Source organism: Populus trichocarpa, chromosome 14 (genome assembly GCF_000002775.5).
Source record: "Populus trichocarpa isolate Nisqually-1 chromosome 14, P.trichocarpa_v4.1, whole genome shotgun sequence".
Classification (NCBI taxonomy): Eukaryota; Viridiplantae; Streptophyta; class Magnoliopsida; order Malpighiales; family Salicaceae; genus Populus; species Populus trichocarpa.
Window position 1 is genome coordinate 9,485,390 of NC_037298.2, and position 26,933 is coordinate 9,512,322.

The 26,933-nt window shown below is 35.1% G+C and overlaps 5 protein-coding genes across 7 annotated transcripts; 3 read left to right on the forward strand and 2 right to left on the reverse strand.

Annotated features, from left to right (window-relative positions):
* The first annotated feature begins 4,255 nt into the window (after positions 1 to 4,255).
* LOC7457995 (ATP-dependent zinc metalloprotease FTSH 2, chloroplastic) lies at positions 4,256 to 8,271 on the forward strand. Of its 2 annotated transcripts, XM_002320360.4 has the most exons (5): positions 4,256 to 4,400; positions 4,744 to 5,928; positions 6,009 to 6,322; positions 7,093 to 7,333; positions 7,730 to 8,271. In XM_002320360.4, exons 2-5 carry the CDS (start codon positions 4,744 to 4,746, stop codon positions 8,069 to 8,071), a joined length of 2,082 nt encoding a protein of 693 aa, XP_002320396.4. In that variant the 5' UTR covers positions 4,256 to 4,400; the 3' UTR covers positions 8,072 to 8,271. The 2 variants fall into 2 exon arrangements, with proteins under 2 accessions (XP_002320396.4, XP_052302760.1); XM_052446800.1 differs by lacking the exon at positions 4,256 to 4,400 and having other exon boundaries at positions 4,702 to 5,928.
* Positions 8,272 to 8,400: 129 nt separating this feature from the next.
* On the reverse strand, positions 8,401 to 11,539 carry LOC7466282 (DNA cross-link repair protein SNM1). 2 transcript variants are annotated; one of them, XM_002321027.4, is made up of 9 exons: positions 10,966 to 11,539; positions 10,700 to 10,880; positions 10,363 to 10,602; positions 10,142 to 10,286; positions 9,573 to 9,707; positions 9,419 to 9,485; positions 9,217 to 9,294; positions 8,956 to 9,008; positions 8,401 to 8,834 (listed from the first exon to the last, which is right to left on the reverse strand). In XM_002321027.4, exons 1-9 carry the CDS (start codon positions 11,402 to 11,404, stop codon positions 8,736 to 8,738), a joined length of 1,437 nt encoding a protein of 478 aa, XP_002321063.4. In that variant the 5' UTR covers positions 11,405 to 11,539; the 3' UTR covers positions 8,401 to 8,735. The 2 variants fall into 2 exon arrangements, with proteins under 2 accessions (XP_002321063.4, XP_052302761.1); XM_052446801.1 differs by lacking the exon at positions 8,401 to 8,834 and having other exon boundaries at positions 8,956 to 9,136.
* A 780-nt stretch (positions 11,540 to 12,319) lies between these two features.
* LOC7457996 (probable magnesium transporter NIPA8) lies at positions 12,320 to 18,287 on the forward strand. The gene is made up of 14 exons (XM_002320361.4): positions 12,320 to 12,547; positions 12,896 to 13,195; positions 14,130 to 14,217; positions 14,332 to 14,393; positions 14,541 to 14,626; positions 14,746 to 14,819; positions 15,655 to 15,757; positions 15,862 to 15,990; positions 16,087 to 16,186; positions 16,286 to 16,405; positions 16,930 to 17,020; positions 17,094 to 17,163; positions 17,558 to 17,654; positions 17,750 to 18,287. Exons 2-14 carry the CDS (start codon positions 13,103 to 13,105, stop codon positions 17,969 to 17,971), a joined length of 1,335 nt encoding a protein of 444 aa, XP_002320397.4. The 5' UTR covers positions 12,320 to 12,547; positions 12,896 to 13,102; the 3' UTR covers positions 17,972 to 18,287.
* A 164-nt stretch (positions 18,288 to 18,451) lies between these two features.
* Positions 18,452 to 20,306, forward strand: LOC127904284 (pentatricopeptide repeat-containing protein At1g15510, chloroplastic). Its single transcript, XM_052447028.1, is given in 3 exon segments — positions 18,452 to 18,475; positions 18,542 to 18,838; positions 18,840 to 20,306. Coding segments are annotated over 3 exon segments (732 nt in total). The 3' UTR covers positions 19,251 to 20,306.
* A 1,626-nt stretch (positions 20,307 to 21,932) lies between these two features.
* Positions 21,933 to 22,874, reverse strand: LOC7466283 (uncharacterized). The gene has a single exon (XM_002321028.4). It carries the CDS (start codon positions 22,692 to 22,694, stop codon positions 22,059 to 22,061), a length of 636 nt encoding a protein of 211 aa, XP_002321064.2. The 5' UTR covers positions 22,695 to 22,874; the 3' UTR covers positions 21,933 to 22,058.
* Between the last annotated feature and the right edge of the window lie 4,059 nt (positions 22,875 to 26,933).

The window sequence follows — 26,933 nt, forward strand, 5'->3', positions numbered from 1 at the left end:
TCAGTCCGACTCAAGCGGGGTTATGCTATGTTTATTTTCAAAAGTATTTTTAAAAATTTTAAATTTTTTTATTTTTTTTAAATTAATATTTATTTTATATTTTTAAATTATTTTGATGTGCTGATGTCAAATAATTTTTTAAAAATAAAAAAAATATTATTTTAATACATTTCCGAGTAAAAAAATACTTTAAAAAACAATCACTACCATACTCTCAAATAAACTCTATAAAAAGAAGAATAACACGATATTTTCTTGGGTTTTGCATTTAACTTTTTAATAATAAAACAAAATGATTTACTTTTTTTTTCATAAAAATATTTAATTTAAGTAAGAAACTCTTATAATTCACTTGTTTGTTGAATTATGATGTTTGTTGAATTATGAGAATTAATTATTTTATTATCTTTTCTTCAACAGAATAGTTAGTTTATTTTAAACACAATCCATTTTATGAGTTTCATAAATAAGTAAACAACAAATTAATTTACTAATATATATCTGAAAGTCTGGTGAATAAAACTGCTGGCTGCTTTCTCTTTCGATCATGACGTCATAATTAATTTACTGAAATATATAAAGTTTTATTCTGTTCAAACTTTACAGATGCTAGCCTGGGGCCTGGTGGGGGTTATCAAAACAAAAGAAAAGGGAAGATGAACGGGAAAGAAAGGAACCTAATTCTCTAATCTCAGATTTGTTTTCTTCTTGTTCGGTAAGCAAGTGGCGTGGAAACCGAAACCGGTAGGGCCCGCTCGTCGCTTTCTTCTGTGATTGGTCCATTTTCGATTAAAAAAATAAAAAAAAAGGCAACCTAAAATGTTTGCTAGTAACAAAACAACTACCACGGACGAGGGCAAATTTACTGTGAGGGTAGATATATTTTATTATTTTCCCTTACAATGTGATGATATTTTTGCTCTTCTGGAAGAAAATCAAATGCTCTGGTTTTAAAGGTGTTTTTGATCTTTTTGTATAGCCAATTAATCTTAGAGTGTGTTTGTTATAAATTATTTTATAAAAAGTATTTTTAGTTGAGGTTGGTTTGAAAAAATAGATATTTGGTTAAAACTGTGGTTGAAATTGAGGTTGAACAAAAATATATATTAATATTGATGGTTTTTAATTTAAATATTGAGATTTAACTACTGCTATTACATCATGAAATAAATAATATTTTATATAAAATATTTTTTATTATTCCATTAAATTATCTACAATTCCTTTATGTATAAAATACATTCGACAAGTACTACAATCATTAATTAATATTAAACACTAATTTTTTATATAAAACACAATTAAAAAAAATATTTTATTTTATTTTACTGGGTCGGATAGGTTGGTAGTTATGTTTTAAAATATATTAAAATAATATTTTTTTTATTTTATAAAATTTTTTTTTGATATTAATATATAACAATTTAATTTAAATTTTATTTTTAAAAATAAAAAAATAATTATAATTTAACCATAATCCAAACATGGCCATAATCATCATTTATAAGAAGAAAGCTAGTGATGGCTTGGCATTGGCATAAATTATTTTATCCCGTCTGGCAGCCCATGCGTTTTCTGTTAGTTTTAATTTCTTACCATGTAGAGCCCACAGAGAATGAAAACTTAATTATTTACGGAAACAAGCGAGATCCATGTGAAAGCAGCCTTTGACTGCTTCTTCCAATCCTGCATTGCAAAGGTAGAAATTAATGGGGCCCATGAACAGTAACTAGTGGTTTTTTCTTTACCAAACGTTTGGCTCCTGCGTTTTGCTTTAAACGCAACCTCCACCGCATAAACAAACAGCCTCTTAAAATGATTGATTATACGTGTTTCTTCTTTATTTAAAATATAATAAAATAACTTAAATACCCTTCAAATCAAATCAAGGTTTTTAAAACTAGCGCACAAGAGTATTTATGTCTTTTTTGTTTTATAAATGCAACTAAATAACAAGTTTATCCTTTAAATAAAAAAAATTTTAGATAGTGCGTACTGGGGTTTTTTGATATTTTTCACTATAGTTTTTTTATTTCCAAGTACATCAATGGCAATTTGATCTTTTCACACCGATTTCATATTATTTAAATCAAAAAAGTTGTTGGCTTGTGCGACATATGAAAGTCGTCATCACACTTAGAGCGGTGCGTGTGGCGTCTTCTAGTTACAAAAAAAAGCCTTTCTTCCATGTGCTCTTTATGTTGGTGTGGTGTGTGTCGGCAATGGTGAAGTAGTTTATCATCGGTAGGGCTTTTTTTCTTTTTTTTCTCTCCCCTTCCTCAAAATTTAGAGGTTCGTCATCTTTGTTGTTGGTATTTCAACTTCAATCCTTATTCTTTTAACTTCTGATTTTTGTTCTTGATCCTTTTGTAAAAGTTTTATTTGTTTTCAATTTCATCTTTCAATCCTAATTTGTCATATGTTATTTTTTTCAATTGAGTCCTTATTCTTTTGATTTCTAATTTTCTTTGGTCTTTTGTAAAAAAAAATGACGTGTTTTCAATTTCATCATTCAATTCAAATTTAAAATATACTATATTTTTCAATTTGATCCTCATTCTTTTAATTTTTTTCTGTTCTTTTATTCAAGTTATTTTTCTTATCAATTTCACCATCTGATAAAAAATTTGTAGTTTTCCTCTAATTTATTTTTTATTTTGATTTTTATAATCATTCTTTTAATTGCTATTTTTTGATCATTTTGAATCCTTTTGTGTGATTGCTTTTTTTTTTTATTTCACCATTTAGAAAGTACTTTCGGTCTAATGACTCTGATTATAGGTTTAAATAGGAGCAGAAATGGGTACCCACGAGTCAAATTTATTGATATTCATACCCTACCCATTATGATTTTAGGTATCCATTATCTAACTGTTATTTATGATTCAATAAGAAATAAAATGGTTAATATTTATGTGTGTGTGTTTTATGTCAATATTGAGATACATAAATATCATATTGTATTAAAAAAGCCTTTAGACTTTCTTTCCATGTCTCCCCATACTAGGGTATCTAAGTCAGCTATGTCATATGCATGTAGAGTTCAGAATTTGCATCACGAAGTCACTAAGAAGATTTAAGCAAGCAATGCTTAATACAAACTTTAAGCTGATTTATATTGACATCATAATGAATTTAATATTAAAGATTATGTCATGATATAGATTAGATTTGAACGGTATCCTTCTCGAGCCAATAAAAAAAATTACAATTACGTAGTGTTGTGCTATTCAAAGTGCTACAACGGATTGGCTCAAATACTTATGTTCCTGGTTTTAGCATTAGCTCCACTTTTAACATAGAAGATCTTGTTGAATACTTGAGGCCACAACTCATTCCAAATGATCATTTTGAGACCCCACCCAACCACACTCATGATAATTCTCTTGAAACCCCTACCCTAATTCCCTTTGTCATCGGTACCGCATGAATATATTTATGCTATTTTAGGTGAACAAGTTTTTTTTTAATAAAAGATGGTGAGGTCAACGATTCTTAATTCGTTGGGTAAGATGACTTGATTCAAATTATACTTTGATCACTAGAGATACATTGCAGCAGATTGACCCAGATCTTTGGGAGTACTATCAGTATCCCAAGCTACACTTGATGAGGTCAGGTTTCTCCAACCCCATGAGAGTTGGTAGAAATACCAGATCTACATAACAGATCACACATATGTATTGACGGGGACGATGAAATATCAAGAATTGGTTGCTTTATTATTTATTATTTATATGTAAATTTCTAGAAATTATAATTATATTATGATGATTTGATAAAAGTTTGAAAGTTTTAATTTTTTCAACACCTAATTTTCCTCCTTCTCTCCATCATCTTTCTTCTTCTTCTTTTGATATATTTTCTTTTAATTCTTAATTTTATCTTTCGTTAGATTTTGTCACGCATTAGTTTTGAATAGAGAGATAAAGTATTAAAATAAGTATAAAGAACCCAACTATCCATTCTGGAACCCAAGACTATAATATCATTAAACCCTTTGAAATCATACATTATTTGCAAATTGAATATAAAATACTGCTATTTATATTTGTAGTATTTTACACAATAAAAAAAAAGTTTTTTTGAAAAAACAAATAGCAGATGGCTTGGGGTTGGGGTTGGATGTACAGCGAGAGCAAAAAAATAGAAAGAAAAGAAATATCTAGCGTTGGGTTGAGGGTGATTAATCAGCCATGAAAAAAGCGCCACGTATACCATTCCTAAACCACATCCAAACTTATTTCAGTTTTTTTTTTTTTTTTTTTTAACGGCAGTCCACCAACACGTAACGGAACTCTGACTCTGACAACACACTACTTGATACTATTAGTATAACTGTGTTCTCCAATCCCTCGTTTCCTTCCGTCCTTCCTTCCTTCCTTCCTTCTTCCTTCAAGGTATGCTTACTTCTTCACCTTTTCTAGTTCTCTTTAGGAATAAATAATTGTTTAAGACTTTGTTATTTTATATTCAATTGAATTGATTTAATTTTTGTTTTACCTTTTGCTGTAAAGAACTGATATTACTGTTATTTTATATTCAATTGAATTGATTTAATTTTTGTTTTACTTTTTGCTGTAAAGAACTGATATTACTGTTATTTTATATTCAATTGAATTGATTGGAAATTGTCAGCAATTTGAATATCGAGACATCTTTTGTATGTTGTTGGATGTTAGAATACTGACCTTTGTACGTTTTGTATTTCTGGGATTGTTATTTGCTTTCGTCTGCTACCAGATGGCAGCGTCGTCGGCATGCCTTGTAGGAAATGGTTTATCGACCAGTAATGCCAAACGGAATTTGACGAAGGAGTTCTGTGGCAGTCATCTTTTTGTTTCTACCAGTGTTCCGTTATGTAAGACTTCAAGAATTTTAACTGTTAAGGCAGTTTTGGACAAGAGACGGCATGAAGGAAGAAGGGGTTTTCTGAAGCTGTTGATTGGGAATGTTGGGATTGTTGGATCCACTTTGCTAGGAGGTGGGAAAGCAATTGCTGATGACCAAGGGGTTTCTTCCTCCAGGATGTCATATTCTAGGTTTTTGGAGTATTTGGATAAGGATAGGGTGGAAAAGGTAGACTTGTTTGAGAATGGAACCATTGCTATCGTAGAGGCTGTTTCACCTGAGTTGGGTAACCGGGTGCAGCGAGTTCGTGTTCAACTTCCAGGGCTCAGCCAAGAGCTTCTTCAGAAGTTTAGAGAGAAGAACATTGACTTTGCTGCACATAATGCTCAGGAAGAATCAGGTTCCTTGCTATTCAACTTGATTGGGAATCTGGCATTTCCTTTAATCTTAATTGGAGGCCTGTTCCTTCTTTCTCGACGTTCATCAGGAGGAATGGGTGGGCCTGGTGGGCCTGGTTTCCCCTTAGCTTTCGGTCAATCTAAGGCAAAGTTCCAAATGGAACCAAGCACTGGTGTGACATTTGATGATGTTGCTGGAGTGGATGAAGCGAAGCAGGATTTCATGGAGGTAGTGGAGTTTCTTAAGAAGCCTGAGAGATTCACTGCAGTAGGGGCTCGCATTCCAAAAGGCGTTCTTCTTGTTGGGCCTCCAGGTACTGGGAAAACTCTTCTGGCCAAGGCAATTGCTGGTGAAGCGGGTGTTCCATTTTTCTCCATTTCAGGTTCGGAGTTTGTTGAGATGTTTGTCGGTGTTGGAGCCTCTAGAGTCCGGGATCTCTTCAAGAAGGCCAAAGAGAATGCTCCTTGCATTGTATTTGTGGATGAAATTGATGCTGTGGGAAGGCAAAGAGGAACAGGAATCGGTGGAGGAAACGATGAAAGAGAGCAGACACTAAACCAGCTTCTGACAGAAATGGATGGTTTTGAGGGTAATACTGGCATCATTGTTATTGCGGCAACTAACAGGGCGGACATTCTCGACTCTGCCTTGTTGAGGCCAGGACGGTTTGACAGACAGGTAAGAATATGCTACCATGTTCTTATTGGTTATTTATTGTTCTTTGGGGCAGTCCTCATTATAAAAATGCCAATTTGCAGGTGACTGTTGATGTCCCGGATATTCGAGGAAGAACAGAGATACTAAAAGTTCATGCCGGCAATAAGAAATTTGATGCTGATGTGTCTCTTGATGTGATATCCATGAGAACACCTGGTTTCAGTGGGGCTGATCTTGCAAATCTCTTGAATGAGGCAGCTATTCTAGCTGGTCGGCGTGGAAAGACAGCAATTTCATCTAAAGAGATTGATGATTCAATTGACAGGATTGTCGCTGGAATGGAAGGAACTGTTATGACGGATGGAAAGAGTAAAAGTCTCGTTGCATATCATGAAGTTGGGCATGCTGTTTGCGGGTAAGGGAGATATTTCCGAGTTAGATTTAGTTTTTTATCTTTATAAATTATAAATTATTGGATGGAGTAAATCAAATTAGAATTTGGAACCGAGCAGTAATGCCAGGAACTCCATTTGATGCTAAACTAAAGTTGAGAAGTAGTAATAGAGCTGGCAAATCAATTCCGTTATAAAAACTTGATCGTGGAGAACTGAAAGCAGCAATATAAACGACTCTTGAAATCTCTGAACTCAATAGCAGTAGAAATTTGAAACTCAAAAGTAATTTCATCGAGAATATGAAAGGATAGAGACCATAAAACCCTAATTTCCAAGGATAGCTCAAGAATCATGTTCAAAAAAGGGAAAGAGAACCTGACTTGTTTTCAAACTTTTGACTGGCATCTACACTGAAAGTGGAAAAATAACGGTCATGTTCTTAGTAACTTAAGATGCTTGGTCTCTACTATGCTACATTCTAATCTATCTCAGTTGACATAGATGAACTGCATCATCAAGAAAAGTCTCCTCCAGTATAAAGCCACAACTTCTCTACTACATCTAACCTGTTTCCCAAAATTCCCTGTAAAACATCTGAAAATCTGAAAACTAACTAGAAGCTGATCCTTTTTCCTTGTTATTACTCCTGCACCACTTCCCTCATTTGACCACCTCTTCTTCTCCACATCCAAAATCATCTCTCTACCTAGAGTATCATCGTTTGCATCAGTTGAGATATCTACTTCTTTGGAAAATAAACTTCCATAACACTCTTTATTGTTTTATTCAGAACTTTGACTCCAGGGCATGATGCGGTTCAGAAAGTCACCCTAATTCCACGTGGCCAGGCACGGGGCCTCACCTGGTTTATTCCTACAGATGACCCCACATTGATCTCTAAGCAACAACTTTTTGCAAGAATAGTTGGAGGATTAGGTGGCAGAGCTGCTGAAGAAGTGATATTTGGTGAGCCTGAGGTGACCACAGGGGCAGCCGGTGATTTGCAGCAGATCACGGGTCTGGCTAAGCAGGTAACCAAAAATTTCAATTTTATACGCGTTGACCAGTGTTCACTTTGTTCTACAAAGATCAGTTTTACTATGTCAATTTATGTAATGTCCTTTTGGAGTAGGAAATGGGATCTGTGCATTTAATATTCCAATTTCCGTAAGATGGAAGGATTCTCTTTTAGTTAGTTGATAAGTCAACATAATCTGGATCAGCTCTTGAGTTAAAGACAGTATCTGGAGTCTAGAATTTCATCCTAATTTGAAGTCACATTTGCCATGTCTTTTCCTTTCTTCTTTTGGTGATTTGTGTGGCATATCTGTCTTGCTTTTTGTATGTATTTCTGCATGCCCTTTTGCATATTTCATCAAGAAGAATTTAATTGAAATGAGGAGTGTTTTTTGATCCTGTGGTTACAGATGGTAACCACGTTTGGAATGTCAGAAATTGGACCATGGTCACTAATGGATGCATCAGCTCAAAGCGCTGATGTCTTCATGAGAATGATGGCAAGGAATTCGATGTCAGAAAAGCTCGCAGAAGACATTGATGCTGCTGTGAAGAGGATATCAGACGGTGCATATGAAATTGCTTTGAGTCACATAAGGAGCAACCGTGAAGCCATTGATAAGATTGTGGAAGTCCTCCTTGAGAAGGAAACTATGACCGGTGATGAGTTCCGAGCAATCCTCTCTGAGTTTGTTGAGATTCCCACCGAAAATCGGGTCCCCCCTGCAGTTCCCTCCCCTGTGTCAGTGTAATTATTGCATACTATTACTCTCCATATGTTCACTGCAACTTTGACAATACATCCAAAGGCTGGTTAAATGTATAATTTGTATAATTGATTTTGTATAAGAAGGAATTAAAAAAAAATTAAGCCCTGAGGGGAAAACACTCAAGCGCTATACATTGTGCATTTCTCATAATTTAGTGGATTCAAGTAGTGAATTATTGTTTATTTTGATACTTAGAATTATTTTTTCCTTGATTGGATATTTTTTTAATGAATTTATGACAAAGTGGGAGCAGCCACCAAGAATCTGTTGTCTGGAATTAAGATGATAATGTTGAACAACAATAAGAAAAATAACAAAAAATATAACCAGCAGGATTTCATTTGCTCATGTATAAATTCTCAAACAATTTTAAATAGTCAGATAAATGAAGATTGACTACAAGATTATCTATAACTGTATCAAGGGGAAAGTCAGCAGCTTGGATCATGGATGCTTCACTTTTGTTTCTTACGAAATTCCAGCAAAATATACACGCGTAAGAGAGACTACTTTGAACACGCCCTGTAGATGAATGGTGAAGCTTTATATCAAGGCTAATCATTTGGCAACCCAAATTTACCATAGAACCGCTTAGTCCAAATTTCTTTACTTCCACAAATTTACATCATCGATTCCTGCAGGGGCACTACCCTTTAAGCCATTCCCGGAAATAAGATTGCATCTTATCTCGATTATCTGGATTCCCAACATTTACTGTAGGAATTATCTTGTCAGGCTTCAAAAACTGGAAATCAGAACGGAAAATGGCAGATCCATTAGCATACAATATGTGCAGAGTATGGACAATAGCTGGCGTTTCTTAAGAATGTAGAGATGGATATGATGATTAGATTTAAGAGATAGACCTCGACAAAGTCTCTCAGCTCTGTGAAACTAGAGTGCTCACTGTATGGAACTCCTGCAAAAGTGATTAAGGAAACCTTGATAATCATCATGCCTAACAGAAATTCTTACAAAGAAACTAGGATTTTTGTTTCAATTAAAACATTGAAACACTAGAGGACCAAAAATCAGCCTCTCGAACAGCTGGAAGCAAGTACACAAGGTTGGATCAGAATATAAAATATTATGTTAGTTCAAGGAACTGCAAATCCAAATTGTCTCACCATATATTGTGATGTTGCCTCTAGTGCTAGGCCTAATTAGATCAAGCTCTCTGCCTAAACCTTCTGAGTAAGTCCAGCCTGGATGAGTGAACCAAGATAAATGAAAACATATATTTCTGTTCAGCAGAATTTTCTTGCAACTGTCCAAAACAGAGGGAAAAAAATCAGAGCTAAACACATAAGAAAATCAGTATATTTTCACCTGTTGGCCGGAATGCCAAAACTGCTGCATACTGATTTACATGATTCTTCAAGTAATCCTTCAAGGTCTTAAGGAACAACAAAGTTTGATGATGGATCAACACAATGAAGATGTAGTTCTCAAGACAAAAAAGGTAAAAAGCCTGGAATCAGACCTCATATCGCAGGGAAGATATGGGCAGCACATGAAGACATGTGTCTATAGCTTTTGTACAAAGATTCGTCGAAAGATCAGGCCAACCAAAAGATTGCAGAATCCGTCTCCTTGAATTATTTGCATATATTTTAACCTGAAATGATTTGAAACAATTAACGTTCAACTGATTCCAAGATTTTTTATTTCTTGGTCCTCTTTTTTCTTAATGAAGGAAACTGAATTCATGAATTCTGTTATCATTTAGTCCTTCCTACTTTGTGGTCTAGAGCCGAGGAAAGGTGTTCTGTTTTCCAAATATCTTAATTAGGTTTTCGTGTGGGGAACCTGAAAAAAAAAAGATCGACCACATGCTACAGACAATCATGACAACTTTTCAATAACATTTATATTCCACAGAACACGCAGATGAAATTATACTTGATGTCAATGTGTATGATAATCACAGACTAGAAAAGCCATAAATGTTGTGAAGCAAGTGGCTTCCTGATTGATCCAGGAAACTGAAAATGCAAAAGATCGACCAAATGAAAATAAAAATGTTGTCTGATGAAACAAGAAGAAGCATACCCCTAATGCCTTGGAAATGGCAAGATAAACACTCTCTTTGCCAATACTATACGCTCCGACAACAACAAGGGTTTTAGGTTGCTTTTTGAGAGAACTCTTAGTAACTCTAACAACATAACTCAACACATCTTCCTTAGAAGGAAACCTGAAACAGAAATTGCAATGTAAACATATCCGAACAACATCAAAAAAAAATAATCAAAGAAGCTTGTTTATCTTACTTGTACTTTGGATTGCAATAGGTTGTATCTAAGTAAAGCACGTTAACTCTGTTGTTTGCAAGAAGTGGATGGGCCTGCATAAGTTTAGAAGCCCTGAAATCTCCAGTGTGCAAATAGCAGAGTCCAGTCGGGAGACGGAAATGAAGGAGAGCAGCACCGGGACAGTGATTAGCTTCTAGTAATGTTACTTTAACTCCTTGAATAACATATTCTGTGTCAAGTTCCAATGGATGAATATATCTGCGCGGTTCAGAAGCATTAAAAGTAAAAACAACCTCAATCAATCAATCAAAGCGTAAAAAAAAAAAAAAAAAAAAAATTTTGAGTGGAAGATTACAAGGAATTGAGGGAGAGACAGATTGTAAGGAGGCGAGCAGTGAGAGGAGTACAATAAATAGGGCCATGAGACCATCCTTTGGTAAGGCCACCGTAATGATCATAATGGAAGTGGGTCAGGAAGTACGCAGAGCATCCTGGGATCGGACCATACCGGAATGCATCAACTGAGAAACCTGTATCTGTTTGTTTGTATAATAATAATAATATTAATTTTTTAAAGCAACAAGCAAAATTAAAATAGCGAAATAAGAGCAGAGGAATTACCTGGAATCCGTTTATAGAAAGGGCAAGCGCGAGGGCGGTTATGCTTAGGAGACGAGGAAGCCGCCTTGCCTTGGCTGCAAAATTGAGTTGGCTTCAGCTTCTTCTTCGGAGGCGGAGAGGAAAGGGAAGAAGGTTTGTTTTGGCCCCACATCTGCCATAGATTCGCCTGTTTCAGATTTCTTGAATGGGAAGGTTCAACTACTTCAGCCGCCGGCGACAGGCAAGACCAATCGGTTCCACACCGATAGAATTCCGCAGAGAAACTCCCATCACCACCATCTCCATCTTCTTCTTCTTCTTCTTGTTTAATCGATGGATGAATCTGGTAACTTTGCTCCTCAATATTCTCTATAATTGAGAGCCCATCTTCCGACCATTCAAATTCGGTCCATTCTTCTTTGGAATCATAATCTCCTCCGGCGCCGCCGATTGTGCTCATCTCCGTATCCCACGCCGGTTTTCGAATGAAACGATGCCGCGGCAAAACCTTTTTAAAAAAAAACTGGAGGAGCCCGGTTTGATAGTGGTCTCGCACCCGTTTTGCATCTCGCACGTGTTTGTTGGTACGCTCGTGTTAGCCTCCCAATATTGAATATTCCCTCTCTCTTTTTTTTTTTACTTTTCTTCCTTTTTCCTTTTTGTCGTCACTTGGATTGCAAAATTGAATGGTCAATATTATCTCCTCTTTCTTTTCTTTTCTGACAATGAATGGTCAAATTATTGAAACAAATACTAGAATGAGGTGATTTATTAATGGTAAAATTTACCATTTTCATAAATATTAAATTTTAAATAATTATTTTAAAGTTATTTTATAATTATTATAAGATCGAAAAGTTATTTATTCGAAGTATTAAGAGCATGAAATTAAAAATTTAATGTTAATAATTTATTTTATTTTATTTTTTATGAAATTATCACAATCTCAAATAAATATTTTATTATTTTTTATTTTATAAATATTTATTAGTGTTTTTTTTAATCAAAATTGTTGAAGAATATACTGGAATGAGGTTATTTATCAATGGTGAAATTTATAATTTTCATAAATATTAAATAATTATTTTTAAGTTATTTTATGATTATTATAAGATTGAAAATTTATTTATTGTAAGAACATGAAATTAAAAATTGAAGTACTCAAGACATTTCTATCTGTGTTAATTAATAATTTTTGCTCTATTTTTTTTTAATTTTACAAGTTTAAAAATTTATTACATTCAAAAGGATATATTCTTAGATCCTTTGAAAAAAATAATTTTAATAGATATATAAATTAATTCAAAAAATATTTTTTATCATAAAAAAAGGACATAGATGTTAAAAAAAAAAGAGGGACATATGGTAATAATGGCAGGACCACGCGTGGAAGATTATTCAGCCGACAGTTGAGTGCGGAGGTAAAAGAAAGAGCGGTCGCTGAGGCAGAGTTCTCACGATTTTGCTATTGACTCTTCATCTTCATCTTTGCCACGACCGTACCTGAGGAGCTACACGTTGATTGATTTCTCATAATTTTTCTTATACACTAGTTAACACGTACAACAAAAGAAAGAGACGCTGTTTTCTGGATCATTGCAAGGTAAGGCTCCGCAATCTTCTTTTTTTCTGCTTTCGGTTAAAATTCCGCTCCTTACTTTTAATCGGAGGATTATACTAGAAGATGATTAATTTATTATTTGATCTGGGAATTTATTTCTCTGATCGACGGAGTAGTTTAGATCTATTCCAATTTTTCTCTTTCTCGTTTTGGTGGATCGTCCATGTAATCAGTGTTAGCTAATAAATCTCAACAACCATGCCTTTCATTTGTGTTTATTTATTTATTGATTCTTTTTATGGAAAAACATTAAAGGGTTTGGTTTAGATATGATCTTTCTGTGCTGGGTTTGAATTTTCATGCCATCATCTGCTCTTTGTATATTTTCAGGTTATTATTAATTGAAAGCACATCAATGTGGGTTCTAGGCAAATTGTTTGCTTGAACTGGGTGATGCCGGATCAGTTACGAACCTGAGAGAGTTTTGTCATGTTTCCTTGCATCTGAATAGTTAATAATCAATCTCACAGCATTGCATTGCTTGGCATTTCAACTGCATGTGGGCTGCCTGCTTCACTGCTTTAGATTTTGTAAGCCATGGGGGAGTGGGTCATCGGAGCTTTTATCAATCTTTTTGGCAGCATTGCTATCAACTTTGGGACTAACCTTCTTAAATTGGGTCATAATGAGGTATGTCGACTTCATTTTGTTACAATTCGTCTCCGTTCTTTGACTTAACATTTTTTCCATCACTGAAAAGTTTATGGGGTTCAATGCTGCTCAAGCATGCTATGACATATACATAATACAATCTACTGTCTTTGTGGCCAGCTCCATCATAATATGCATTTCACTTTGGTACGAGTTTACTGTGGAGATGAGCTGAACTGATTTTAGGTTCACTTGATGTAAAGTTCTAGGCTGCCATCAACCTTTAATTTTAGCATGGAGATTAATAGACTTAGCTTTCTTGTGATACACGCCACTTGGAGACATGAACTCAAGGAAATCACAATTTTATGTTTCCTTGAATGCACTGTGAATTGGCTCTGATGCCAATTGCAGAGAAGTAAAAAGTGTTAACACACAAACACTGATTTATCGAGTAGAAATGAATGCTGGCATTTTAATTTTAATTCTCGGAACTGAGCTGCCACACTCAACACACACAAATTGTGGCCCACACAGCTTGCACCATGGTTGCCACACAACCTAGACAACCCACACAGACAAGTTGCTGCACACAGCTTAACTTACGGTGGCACTTCCCTGGATCCTTAATTTTACTCTACGTAGTTTCTATTTCTTTTTCCATACCACTACTACACACATGGTTTTCTTTTGTTTTACACAGATTGGACACAAATAAATGAGGACCAACCCATATTTTTATACTAGAGTTATTGACCCTTAAAAGTCCTAAACCAACTAGTATGGAACTCCTATTCAGACAATTACATTGTACAAGTCCTACTTACATATTGACTTGGATTCCAAATATCCTAGAACTGCTGGGTTCAATTTCCAACATCAACTACTGATTTAATAGCTTCACTTTACATCTTCACTTTACATCTTCACATAGCTTAGAAAGCTTTAAAGAATCTGGCTAAATTATTCACAGAGAGAGAGGCATTCCACGCAAGACAATGTGGGAACAAGTGGGAAGGTTCCTGTGAAGCCTATCATATATTTCCAGACATGGAGAGTTGGTATGGACTTGTCTCATTGTTTTTTAGTTATGCATGGGAGTTTTCTCTAAGAAGTACAAGGGAATGACTTGTATGTGATCTTTAGCTTAAATATGTGTGCTTTGTGTTATGCAGGTATTCTATTTTTCTTTCTTGGGAATTGTCTTAATTTCATTTCCTTTGGATATGCTGCTCAGGTCAGTTACAGATCATGTATTCCCACAGTCCTTCTGATATGCAATGATGGAGTTTCATTTTCTAGAACTTTGTGAAAAAGTTTTTTTCCCCTCCTTTCTATTAGTTGTTCATTTCATTTTTCTTTACCTTCTCTTCTTTCTGTGCAGTCGCTTCTTGCAGCCTTGGGATCTATTCAATTTGTATCAAACATTGCATTTGCTTACTTCGTGTTGAACAAAATGGTCACTGTCAAGTATGTGAAATGAGAAGTGACACAAATTTTGAAGATTATAGCACAATTTAACATTTCACTCACCACATTGCTGTTACTAAGTTGATTCCAATTGATTGATATTCTCTTTCTTTTTTCAGAGTCCTGGTAGCCACAGCCTTTATTGTTCTTGGAAATATATTTCTTGTTGCTTTTGGCAACCATCAGTCTCCTGGTACTTGACTGGCTCTTGAAACATGTTACGTTTAATGTCCTTTACTGTCTCTTGCGTTTGGTATCGGGTGAAAAGGTTGGATGGGAAATGTAAAGGGAGTAAGATTCAATGGTGAAATGTTAAAGTGTGTAAAAAGTGTTAAGGGGTTAAGTGTTAAGGACTTTGGTAGGAGTTGAAAAAATTATGCGGGTAATAGTGGGTCTCAAATCCCAATATAAGTGAAAACAAAATTTAAATTAAATGCAATTGTTAAATAAATAATATAATTGATTGTCCTAGATGTGAGGTTGAAAGAAAAAGAAGAGAAGGTAGAATTAAATTCAAAAAAGAGAGAAAAGGCATAAAAACCAAAAAAAATTAAAATCCCCTTGAAAAATCTTTTATTCTTCCCTAACCTTCTTAAAATTTTCCCTGTCCCCATAATTGTACCAAAAATATCTAAAGAAGGTGAAAGTTGCTATGGTAACTATTCACCCCTTCTACCCCCACAACGAACACACCTTTAGTTTTCTAGAATGGCATAATTAAGTACATGCGTGTATTATAATGCCCTTTATTTTCCTTTAGTTTTTTTCGTAAAAGTATGAGAATTAATTAATTGAGTTTTTTAGAAAATGGATATCCCATCTTAGATAAAGAGCAATGCTTCTAATTGTGTATTTTTCATTTCCAGCATTCTTTATATTCTTCCACCACACTTGATCCATAAGTATAAATCATTCGCATTATTCTGCTTTATCCACATGGCTGTACCTACAAGCCACAGCTATAAGACTTGGTTAGTGCTTATTTTATGGTTAGAAAACTAAATTTCTTGCCATTTGTTTCTTATCAGTGTACACACCAGAGCAGTTGGCAGAGAAATACAGCAATATGACATTCCTCTTTTACTGTCTGGTATTAATACTTCTTGTTGCCTTGCACCACTACATTTACAGGTGAGATTTGGAGATTGGTTATCATTTTCGCATTTGTTTGGGGGATGAATTTTCAAGTCACAATCTTTCTGCTTTTCACATTTAACCTTGGCAATAATATGCAGGAGAGGAGAAATTATACTTGCCATTTCAGGACAAGATCTTAGACCTTATTGGCAAATGTTGCTTCCTTTCTCCTATGCTGTAGTTTCAGGTGCGGTAGGATCGTGCTCAGTATTGTTTGCCAAATCTCTGTAAGTTTTTGCGTAAAATATCCCTCTCTTTCTGAGATGAGAGCACTATAATTGGGCATTCACATTTTATTCTGATGGCAAGTGTTTTGCTTACAGCTCCAATCTGTTAAGATTGGCCATGTCTAGTGATTATCAGCTGCACAGCTGGTTTACTTACTCCATACTTCTTCTATTTCTTAGTACAGCCGGATTTTGGGTAAGATAATATAAGTCAATTTGTTTCTTCTTATTTGCAATATGGTGGAGATAGCAATGTACCAATCATCTAATTCTGTCCCACTTCCTTCTTGCGCAGATGACAAGGTTGAATGAAGGATTGGCACTCTTTGATGCAATTCTCATTGTGCCGATGTTTCAGATTGTTTGGACTTTCTTTTCCATTTGTACAGGATTTGTATATTTTCAGGAATACCAGGTTCTCCCTCTCTCACTCTCTGTTGAGTTAATGTAGTTTGGTCATTGATGCTTGTATTGAAGGTGAACCTCAAAGAGAGTTTGGCAACCAGTGGAAAACCTTATCCTTTGTAATTTATTTAAAAAAATTTATCTGTTCTATGAATTCTAGTGATGAATTGAGTGATGAATTTCTTCCCCTTCCTCTTTCCATTAATCAAAGTTAGCCGAGAACATCTCTGCATGGAACACTGAGCAACCTGTTTATCTCGGTTTTATTTCATTTGAGTACCTGTCAATTGGTACAATTCCCATGTTAGAGCACTGATCTGACACAGAATGTGTCCGCCCTCATGTCCTAATATGTAGAATTCCTGGATGAGTGTGATCTGCATGCAGATGGCTAGTCCATGTACATTGTGTTGTATTTAATGCATGTATAATGCTGGTATCTCCTTCATTGGAAGGTTATTTATTTAACTGGTTTCGTGTAACCTAAAAAGTAGGATATAGTTCACCTGGCAAACTTATTGCTACTTGGAACAGGTATTTGATGCGCTAAGGACAACAATGTTCATACTAGGGATGACATCCGTATTCGTTGGAATTTCTCTGCTTGCACCAGATGAGTCCAGAGGTAGTTTTGATAAAGTTTCTCACAGTTTCTGTCTACAGAGAACAAAATTTTAAACTTAATTGCATATTGTCAGGTGGAGAGGTCAAAGATAATGCATCTTTGGTTCCAGTTGTGTCTTCAAGCATTTCAATTGAAACAGACAGGTACTGTACATATATATTCTATAGAAATGATATTTTCAGATATTGATTAAGATTCTATTCTGAACCACCCATATTCTGTTCAGTTCATAATATGGGAAGGGAAATTTAGTTAAATGAATAATGGGAATCCTCTTCGATACTTCTACGCTTATAACTTAAAATCTTTTTAAAATTTCTTTGAAACTTCTTTCAGTTTCTGTTTATGTACTGTGCAATGTGAACAAATTAGAGTAGAAGTTTTATGTTTTGGCATGGTTTCAACTTGTATACCGCCGGATGGAATTAGTTTTTGGTGTGTTGCATTGTTGGCTGTCATATATATATATACAGGCCACACTATATTAGTCCATATATGGTTTTCACTGGTTTTTGTTGCATATTTTATCTTTTACAGGCTGGTCATCTCATCCGAAGATGCACAAAATAAAGATCCGAGATCATTCGCGCAAGCAATGGTGATAAAAATTAAAGAGGTGTTAGCCAAGGCAAAGGTGCCACCATTTGAAACGCTCTCTCTTCTTCTGAAACTTTATGCGGATAAATATGAATTAATTATTCACGAAAGCTAACCCTGCTTTTCTTGCAGACTGCTTGTTCATTATCACTAGGTTTCGGAGAGGATTCCATCAATGCATCTGCTGTTCTTGTGATGCCCATGGTGTCTTCAAAAATAACTGGCTTCAGAGGAACCGTCTTTGACCGACCTAAGTTTTTTTCCCTGAGAAATTCTGGTTGGAGTAAGATTTCAATGGATGATGATGGTGTAAATGTATTAGAAACAAACCCAGTGCTTCCTCAAACCCTTTGATTGTAGTAGTACAAATAGCAAACAACATTGCAAGTTCACCAGGAAGGAATCGTTTTTTTATTATTATTATTATTTTTTGGAAGAAAAAAAATGCCATTGCTGTAAGGAGCACGCATTGTTTAGAGGTTTAGGATCAACTGATTTTATGTCAAGGATGAAGCATTCTTGTTAGCTTTGGAAAGGTGTGGGTGGCATTATTGTTGTATATACTTGCTCTCATTTGATTCAATGAAAGAGCATAGTTATTTTTATGTTTGTATCGAAAAAAGGAAGTAGAGCATGGGCATATTCATTGCTCAAATCCTTTTCATGTCAATCACTTGCCTTTAATTTGTTCAGACACGCTTGAGCTGGCTAAATTGGTTGTGATTTGGAAATGCTGTCGTTGGATGTTCTTGGCTTCGTGATTAAGCTGTTTCGTTGCATTTAAAGTAGAAAGGAAAATGCCCAACAGAATCATATTACAGAACTAAGTATATGATGATTCATCGTACAGGTTTGTTCGTAAGCTAAGAAGATTTCCCTCCCTCCCTCAAGAGCGCAAGCCATTGGTTTCTGCAGTGTCTGTAGCAAAAACACCATGTGCATATATCACTAATCAAGCAATACGGCACCTCTCTCCATTCCATCTAAACAGTCCATGCCTCCATGCTCAAATACCACCTCCCCCACAACCTTGACTTTCTTACCACCAACTTCATTGCCCGATACGCCTCTTTGGGCTCCATTTCTTACGCCCGCTCCATCTTCTCTTCTACCCCATCCACCGGTCTCTTCCTCTGGAATGTCATGACCCGCGGCTTTGTTCATTATTCCTATTACTATCATGCCCTTCTTTTGTACCAACAAATGCTAAAACTGGGCATTCAAACCCGACCATATCACCTTCCCTTTTGTTATCAGGGCCTGCGGCTGTCTTCGGCACTTTGAATTCGGCCTTCGTGTTCATCAAGATGTTGTTAAGTTTGGGTACCAGTCTTATGTTTTTATTTCCAATTCTCTCATTTCCATGTATGGTAAATGTGAGCAGTATGATCTTTTTCGCCACGTGTTTGATGAAATGCCTGACAGAAATGTTGTTTCGTGGAGTGCCGTTATTGGCGCTTGCTCGGAGAATGACCGCTGTGAATAAGGGTTTTCATTGCTTTGGCAGATGTTAGGTGAGGGATATAGACTCATCAGTGATGCTGTTTTGAATGTGTCTATTCTAGCATCTTTCCAGCTCGCACGTGCAGTTCATGGAATCAAAACTTGTGGGTTCTTCTACAATCAAGACTAGTGGTTGAAACTGCCCTGGTTGATCTTTATGTGAAATGTGGAAGCTTAACTTAAGCTAGAAAAGTTTTTTTTCTGGCTTTTTCCGCTTTTAATTCTTAGCTTCTTTCTCTGATTTATTATGGAAAGATAGATTGATGGACAGGATTCGCCAAGAAGGGTACACACCAGATACAAACCTTGTATTGCATTTTGTGGAGGAGAGGAGACAAAGGAGAACATGCTGTCCTTGCACAGGGAGAAGTTGGCCATTGCGTTTGGTCTCTAAATTGAGAGTGTAATTAATTAGGACAAGGGAAAGTCCTAGTGTACGTGGGGATTGCCATACTGCTACTGAGTTCATCTCTAAGGTTACCGGAAGGGAGATTGTTGTGAGAGATGCTCGTAGATTCCACCATTTCAAGGGCGGAGCATGCTCTTAATTGCGTGGATTAATATTGGCGAAACATGCCCTATAATGTCGATCAGTGCTGGTGCCCGGTGGTTGATGAAGATATGCAGTAAAGACTGGTCGCTTGGTCACTCACTATCTTTGTCAAATTTTCACAGTGCAGTAGACACCGATGAGATGCCGTCGGCTGGTAGATTCTTCGCCTTGGAGTTCAATGCGCCAAAAAAGGGCGGTAAAGCTGAGATCCTTCGGGCTTTGCCTCAGGTCAACATCCATGACCCAACTCTTGTTCCGGAATCCAGACGCCACCACCATTCATGATTTTGATGCCCTGTTGGGAGACAAGCCACCAAACTCCATATTTTTCTTTCTTAAGCTAACGACTCCTTCACCGCATACTGTCCTGGTGGCTGCTAGAAAACTGCTGTGACAACCTTAGCGGCACCAATAAACCCACCGAGCACAGGGAGGTGATAAAACGTTTGACTTGTGACTCCTGGAAAACTTCTTGGATACCAATCTCTTTTTCCTGCAATATATAAGCATATCCTTGCTTAGCCTATGCATTACTTAAATCTGAATCTCTTCTTGAATAATTTTGGAGATACATCTCTATATTGGTCTGATATAATCAGAAAATTTTAATAATTCTTTTGAATATTAATTCAAGATTTGAATCCGGAAAGTTAAGAAATCATCACAGATTCTTTGGAAACATAAGTGACCATAACTAATTTCATTTCGAATTTTTCGTTAATTCTTTCAAACAAACTCAAATAAATGATTCGAATGATTATCACTTTGATTTTGAATTTGTCTTTACTTTGATTAATTGGATGAGTACTATTCGCTGAACTTTATCATTTACTAGCTTATATTCAGATTTGCATTAACAATATTTAGATTCCATTTGAACTTTAATTACATTATATTAAATAATTTAACTCGGCTTTTGTAAGAATTTCAAGATATGTTTCTCGGTTTAAACCATATTTTAGATTTGGATACTAGTAGGTGTAGGTTGAGTTTCTGTTTGGAATTGCGGCTCAAAAAAAAATAGATCAAAATTAAAAAATATTTTAAATTATTTTATATATATTTTTAGACCGTTTTGATACGATGATATTAATAATAAATTAAAAAAATATATATTATTTTAATATATTTCTAAATAAAAAAATACTTTAAAAACCATTCGTTACCTCCCCTTGTTTTAATACTTGTGTATCTATTACATTTATTGAAGTATGTTTTAAGTCTTAGTATTTAAAATTTTCTGTATTTTTTATTTATTTATTTATGTTTTGCTTTCCCACGAATAAAGAAAAAACTATTCTTTAGACTTGATGTTGGGCCTCCAACCACAAGTAAGAAAACACCAGCATTTTGCTCTGAATACAATCAATCCTTCCTTGGAATTAAAGCACGAAGAGAAGCCCTTGCTTGAAGAAATAAACTATACCATTCCCACTCCATGCCAAGAACCTCCCATGCTCGTCATCATATATTTTATTTGGTCAATCTCTCTTTCAAGTACAAGGCCATTAACGACTAGCTCCTCATGGCCACCCTTACGCCTCTCCCTCTTCAATTTTCTACAGTATTAACGCCTTTCTGAATGCTAGCGTGCAAGTGTTGAAGTCTTGTAAATACAATGTGTTGAAGAAAGCACTACAAGTACAGCCAATCATCACCCTAACAGCTAAAATTAATGGCATTGTGTAATCATTAATTAATGGCAGTGATGCAATGTGCTGATGTTCTTGAGTAGCACTGTGCTTTAGCTACAACTTTTTGCTGATATCGCCTCGAAAGGAAACCTGTGGGGGGTTTGTGGGCTTTCTGCTATTCACATGCCTGATATCATGCTCTTGAGATGCAAATATAAATGAAGAAAAAGCAAAGGATAAACAATTTTCTATTCTGGGTCGGTCCAAAAATGATGCTAAAGTGAAGGAGGAGGTGGTGAAAATGTGCAGAATTGTGGGTCTAATTATTAGAAGCCTAAACAACTGTAAGAAAGCTAAAGCAGAAGGGAAAAAAAATGATTCCTTTTTGCAAACAGTACTGTTTCGTAAAGAGATCATCGATTCACACCAAACCCGTCTTTATCATGCCTCGCCACTCAGAATTGAAATAAGGGGAAAAGACAAGACAAGCCAACGTTCCAAAATGCCAGTTCATCCATCACATTATCAATGTTTTTAATTAATTCATACTATATCCATAAAAATCCAAGACACCAACCAACAGATATTAACAGCAATTAGGGGGGGGGGGGTGAAACAATCACAATTTCACAAAACTTTACACTAATTTGCATTAATTCCATTCAATATCCGTTATTAAACCATGGAGAGATGGACCGTAAGCCGAATAGCTAGCCTATCTTCCACTACAGCGAGATTCTCCTGTACGTTATTAGGCTTCCTGATACTGCAGCAATTGCATGCGACTTTGTACCCTTAGCTGCTCATAAAACCTTCTGATGAATTCTTCAGCTTCATCGTCAACCTGTACATTCCCACCATCATTCTCATCTTCTGATGAATAATCTGACACTCTTACCGAGAACGGGGAGAGAAGAGGGCTACGCTTCTCTCCCGGAGCGAACTCAGAGGCGTGATCAAAATGGATGTTGAAAGTGTACTCTGGAGTCTTTGGAACCATGACAACTGCGCCCTTGCTCTCCTCTGCTTCAAGCTGCTCCTCTTCTATGACCTCGGGGAGATTGATACAGGGGAAATAATGGTGTTTGCGCTTTGGCATGCGGAAAAAAACAAGATCAGGACTGTTGCTGCATGAGAATTCATATTCTTGTAAGCCGAAGCTACCGCGTGCCAAATCCTTTGAGTGATGATGGTGGGTGTGGTGGTGGAGGGACATGAGGTTGCTTAAGGACTTCCTCAAGAGCTTCCCTCTCTTCATCATGAGATTCATGTCCATGATCAACTTCCTCTTTGAAACCAATCCCTTCCTTATCATAAAGAAGGTTACCCTCAAAACATTCCATAGCCTCTTGGCTAACATAGAGTTTACCCTTGGATGCACCTCCATTGCACAATACTCTCCTTATAATTTTGTGGGAATCTGTATGATCTTGGTAACATTAACACCAAAGGGGAAGATAAGAGATTAAAGAGAGAGAGAGAGAGGAGGGCAAGTGGGTTTTCTTGTTTCCGCGAGGTTTGCTAGACCTCGCAAAACAAAGAAAACCCTGTGAGAAAACTTGAAGATGAGGGCTGTCCATTTATAGGCAGAGCTTCCCATTTCATTAAACACGAGAAAAAACATTTCTATTTTAATTTGTTTTCACCAAGAAAATTAAAATAAAATAAAATAAAGTGGGTTAATCCATCCATCTAGAAGGGAAATGGAAAGTAGGGGGAGCCTTAAGAAAAACATCACCACATTCAAATGGACTCGACAACTCTTTGCTTTCATATTACTATTTCAAGGAGGATTGTTGAAGCCTTGTACTATTCTTTTTCCCGCATTATTATTGTTATTATTCAGGATTTAAATCTTAGAGAAATCCGTAATAACTTGTTTGGGAGCATAGGAGTATGATCCAAATGGAGATTTATAAAATTATTTTTTTTTATGTTTTTAGATTGTTTTCACGTGATGGTGTTAAAATAAATTTTAAAAATATTATTTTGATGTATTTATAAATAAAAACATATTTTAAAAAACAATTATTATTATATTTTTAAAAAATAAAAAGAAATTAAGGGAGGACAAGAGTCAAAATATACGTGTTGTTAATGGTTGAAATGTAGGGTTCAAGACAGCTAACACAATGGTATTAAAAATATAAGAATGCGTGCGTGGGACATTGTGGTCGGAGGGACAGAGGATGCTTCGCTTTTTTCAACGGCTCAAAGGGCATATTATCTGGCTAAGCAAACCCATCGGAGCCTCTCCTCATTTCATTACTATTATTTCAAGTAGGACCATGATTGAGTACTGACCCGCCCGGCGTAAAACCCGCAGGTAAAGTGGCCCGTTTTATGGGGATTAGCACAATGCTTCCTTTATATTTCACTAAGGTTCTGTATTTTGCTGGAAAGTATTTTTCTGGATAGTATTTTCTTGATTTTTTTTCATATTTAGCTACATTATTGAAAAAACTGATCAGTAAAATTCACCTTTCAATTAAAGAAAAACAAGTTTTAGATAGAGGAAATTATTTTATAGTTTAAAAAATTAAAGTGGTATGTGATGGGTTATGGATTTCTAAACCCCCCATTTAAAAGTCATTACACGAAAGTTATAACCTAAAATGGAGTTATGTCTTTTTCGACGCCCAACTCTAAGTTGTGTCATGGCGCGTCCGCACCCAACTCCATGTTGGGTCATGCCGCAACTGTGCCTAACTTCTTGGGTTCAGCGTACAGCTGAACCCAACTCCTCTTAGGTGCGGCATAAAAACCGAAAAGTAACCCTACACTGAGTCTCTCATACTCCGGGCTTGGGCTATTAATTAGATGTGATGACACGAGCAGTAGAATAATATTATTTTACCATTATGAGATTACATCTCTACCCCTCCTATATTGTATAAAGCAGGTCAAGTCATGTAATATAAAAGGAAACTTGAATATACAGAAAAAAATGTTCGAAACCTTATGCTCTGAGACATAAACACAGTCCTCCTCCTTCTTCTTTAACTTCTATATTTTCTTCTCCTTCTTCATCTCTATCTTCATAAAAGCTCATTAATACATTCATTAATATCTTTTTGCCACATAAAAATACCTTGTACTGACTTGATATTCGAAAAGTCCCCCGTCAACACCTCCAGGGTCTCTAAGGGACATTGTGTAGATATTCACAGAAGAGAAGAATTACAATCTCTGAAGAAATCTATTAAAGAATAAGTCAACGCGTCTGGAAGTGAAGGTCGTAAAACACACTGTGAATAATCTACAAGGTTCTAAAGAAATAATTCATTCCATAATATTCCATATGATTTTTATAGCCTCATCAGTATGACACTTCATTGTTTTATATACATATATAAACAATAATATGTTAATAAAATACTTTAAAATATAATATTATTAAAAAATAATAAATTAATAATTTATTTATATAAATAATAGTATATCGGGATGTATTAATATACAATATAAAAGTATGGTAATTTGATGTATTACTGCATATAATACTTTATTTTATATAATATTGCTAGAAAATATATTTGAATACAAAATATGTTATATTACACGGTAATCATACATTTTAAATCATATAAACTGTGCTATAAAATTAGAATACAATAGAAAAAAATAATTATTTTCAATGTTCTCCAATGGTTGTCTATAATGTTTTATTTAAAATATTTTTTAAAATGTATAGTTATATTTTATAAAAATAAGCTATATATAAATATATGATATAATAAGAAAATGCACTATTACACCCCTTTTTTTTTATCTCATTCCTTTCTTTTTAAAATGATCAAATAGTTACATTTGATATTTTATATATGTCAGATAATCTTGAAAAAAATTATTAATAAGTAATTTTTCAATTTATTTTTCATGGTATAAACAAATACTAGAAAATATTTTTCAGTTTATTTTTCATATTACCGTCAAGCATTGAAAAATAATACTCTTTACATAAATTAATTTTTCATAAAAATCACTTCAAAAAACAAGAACTAATATCTAGCAAATAAATGAGACATTTATCTTAATTTTTCTTACATAGTTAACATTAAGAGAAAAAACAAGGTTTAATTGAAGATATTGGATGGTTAATTGACTAAATTAAAAATACAATAATAAATTTAAGGGTTTTTAAAATACTATTTTTTAAGCAAACCCACCGGAGCCTCTCCTATTATTTCAAGTAGGACCATGATTGAGTAGTGACCCGCCCGGCGTAAAACCAGCAGGTAAAGTGCCCCGTTTTACGGGGAATAGCATAATACTTCATTTTATTTCACAAAGCTTCTGTGTCTTTAATTTAAAAAATATTTTTCAACTTATTTTTTATATTATTTTCAAATATTAAAAATTAATATATTTTACATATTTTTTTTCTATATATAAAACACTTAAAAAAAACTATTTTCTAACAAATAAGACATTGATCTTAATTTTTCTTACACATTCCCATGCATAGTTAACATTAAGAAAAAAAACAAGGTTTAATAGAAGAGATTAGATGGTTAGTTGACTAAATTAAGAATACAACAATAAATTTAAGGGTTATTTAAATACTAATTTTTCTTTTTATCGTGATAAATAAATTCATATTCCTGCATGATTATGATGGATCAATATTTCTCCCTTTTCAGCACCAAACTCATAATGGTCGTGGGCTAGAATTTTTTGGCCCATCTCCAAGCACTTTTTAATGGACCGGGTAGAACATTCGAGCCTGAAAAAAAGGTCGGGCTCGGCCTAAAACCCGAGCCCAAGAAAAGAATTATGAGTTTTGCAAGTTAACTCAAGTTGACTATGTTCATTTTTTCAGATTTTTTTAATTGAATATTTTTTAATTGGGTTTCATAATTTTTCTCGATTTTTTTAATAGGGTTATCTCAATCTCATGATACGGGGTAACATGTTGACTCAGCTTATTTTTTGGGTCATTTTTAGTTCAATTTTTTTTTCAATTGACCCTCTAACACTCTTTTTTTTTAATTAAGTTTTTTTTTAATTTTATTCTTTAATATTAGATTGCTTGGAATATACATTGCATTCTAAGTTTATGATTAATTTTTTAATTAACAAACAAAGTAAGAGAGATGCAACGCAGCGCAGGCCAATGATCAGAGAAAAGGATATAAAACTGGATTACAAGCCCATGTGACTATGTGAGCAAGGTGTAGGCCTTAGCAACATACCCTCATGGTAAAATTGCAGAAGCACACCATGATGGATCATGGGCTGGAGGCAGGCAGGCAGGCAGGCACACGGATAAAAGGAAAATGTGCAGAGAGGGATATAAAACTTGTAGCCTTACTGGCTAAGTAATACCGTGCTGCGATTGCATGGAGATGGGTGAAAAGAAGCACCTTTTTTTACCACTCCCACCTAACTCCAGAGGCAACTGTTGTTGTTATGATTAGCACTTTGTTCGTGGACTGAAACGCAACTCCATTAAGCAACCACAAGAAAATATCTCTCAGCACTGACAACTGGCTGAAGCACCAACGTGCTAGTGCTTGTGCTTGTGCTTGTGCTTGTCACTACAAGACAATTCCTTCTTTCTTTTTTGTTTAACGTATAAGGCTAAAGTTGTAAAATCACCAGTCGCCATTTGTGGCGATGATGG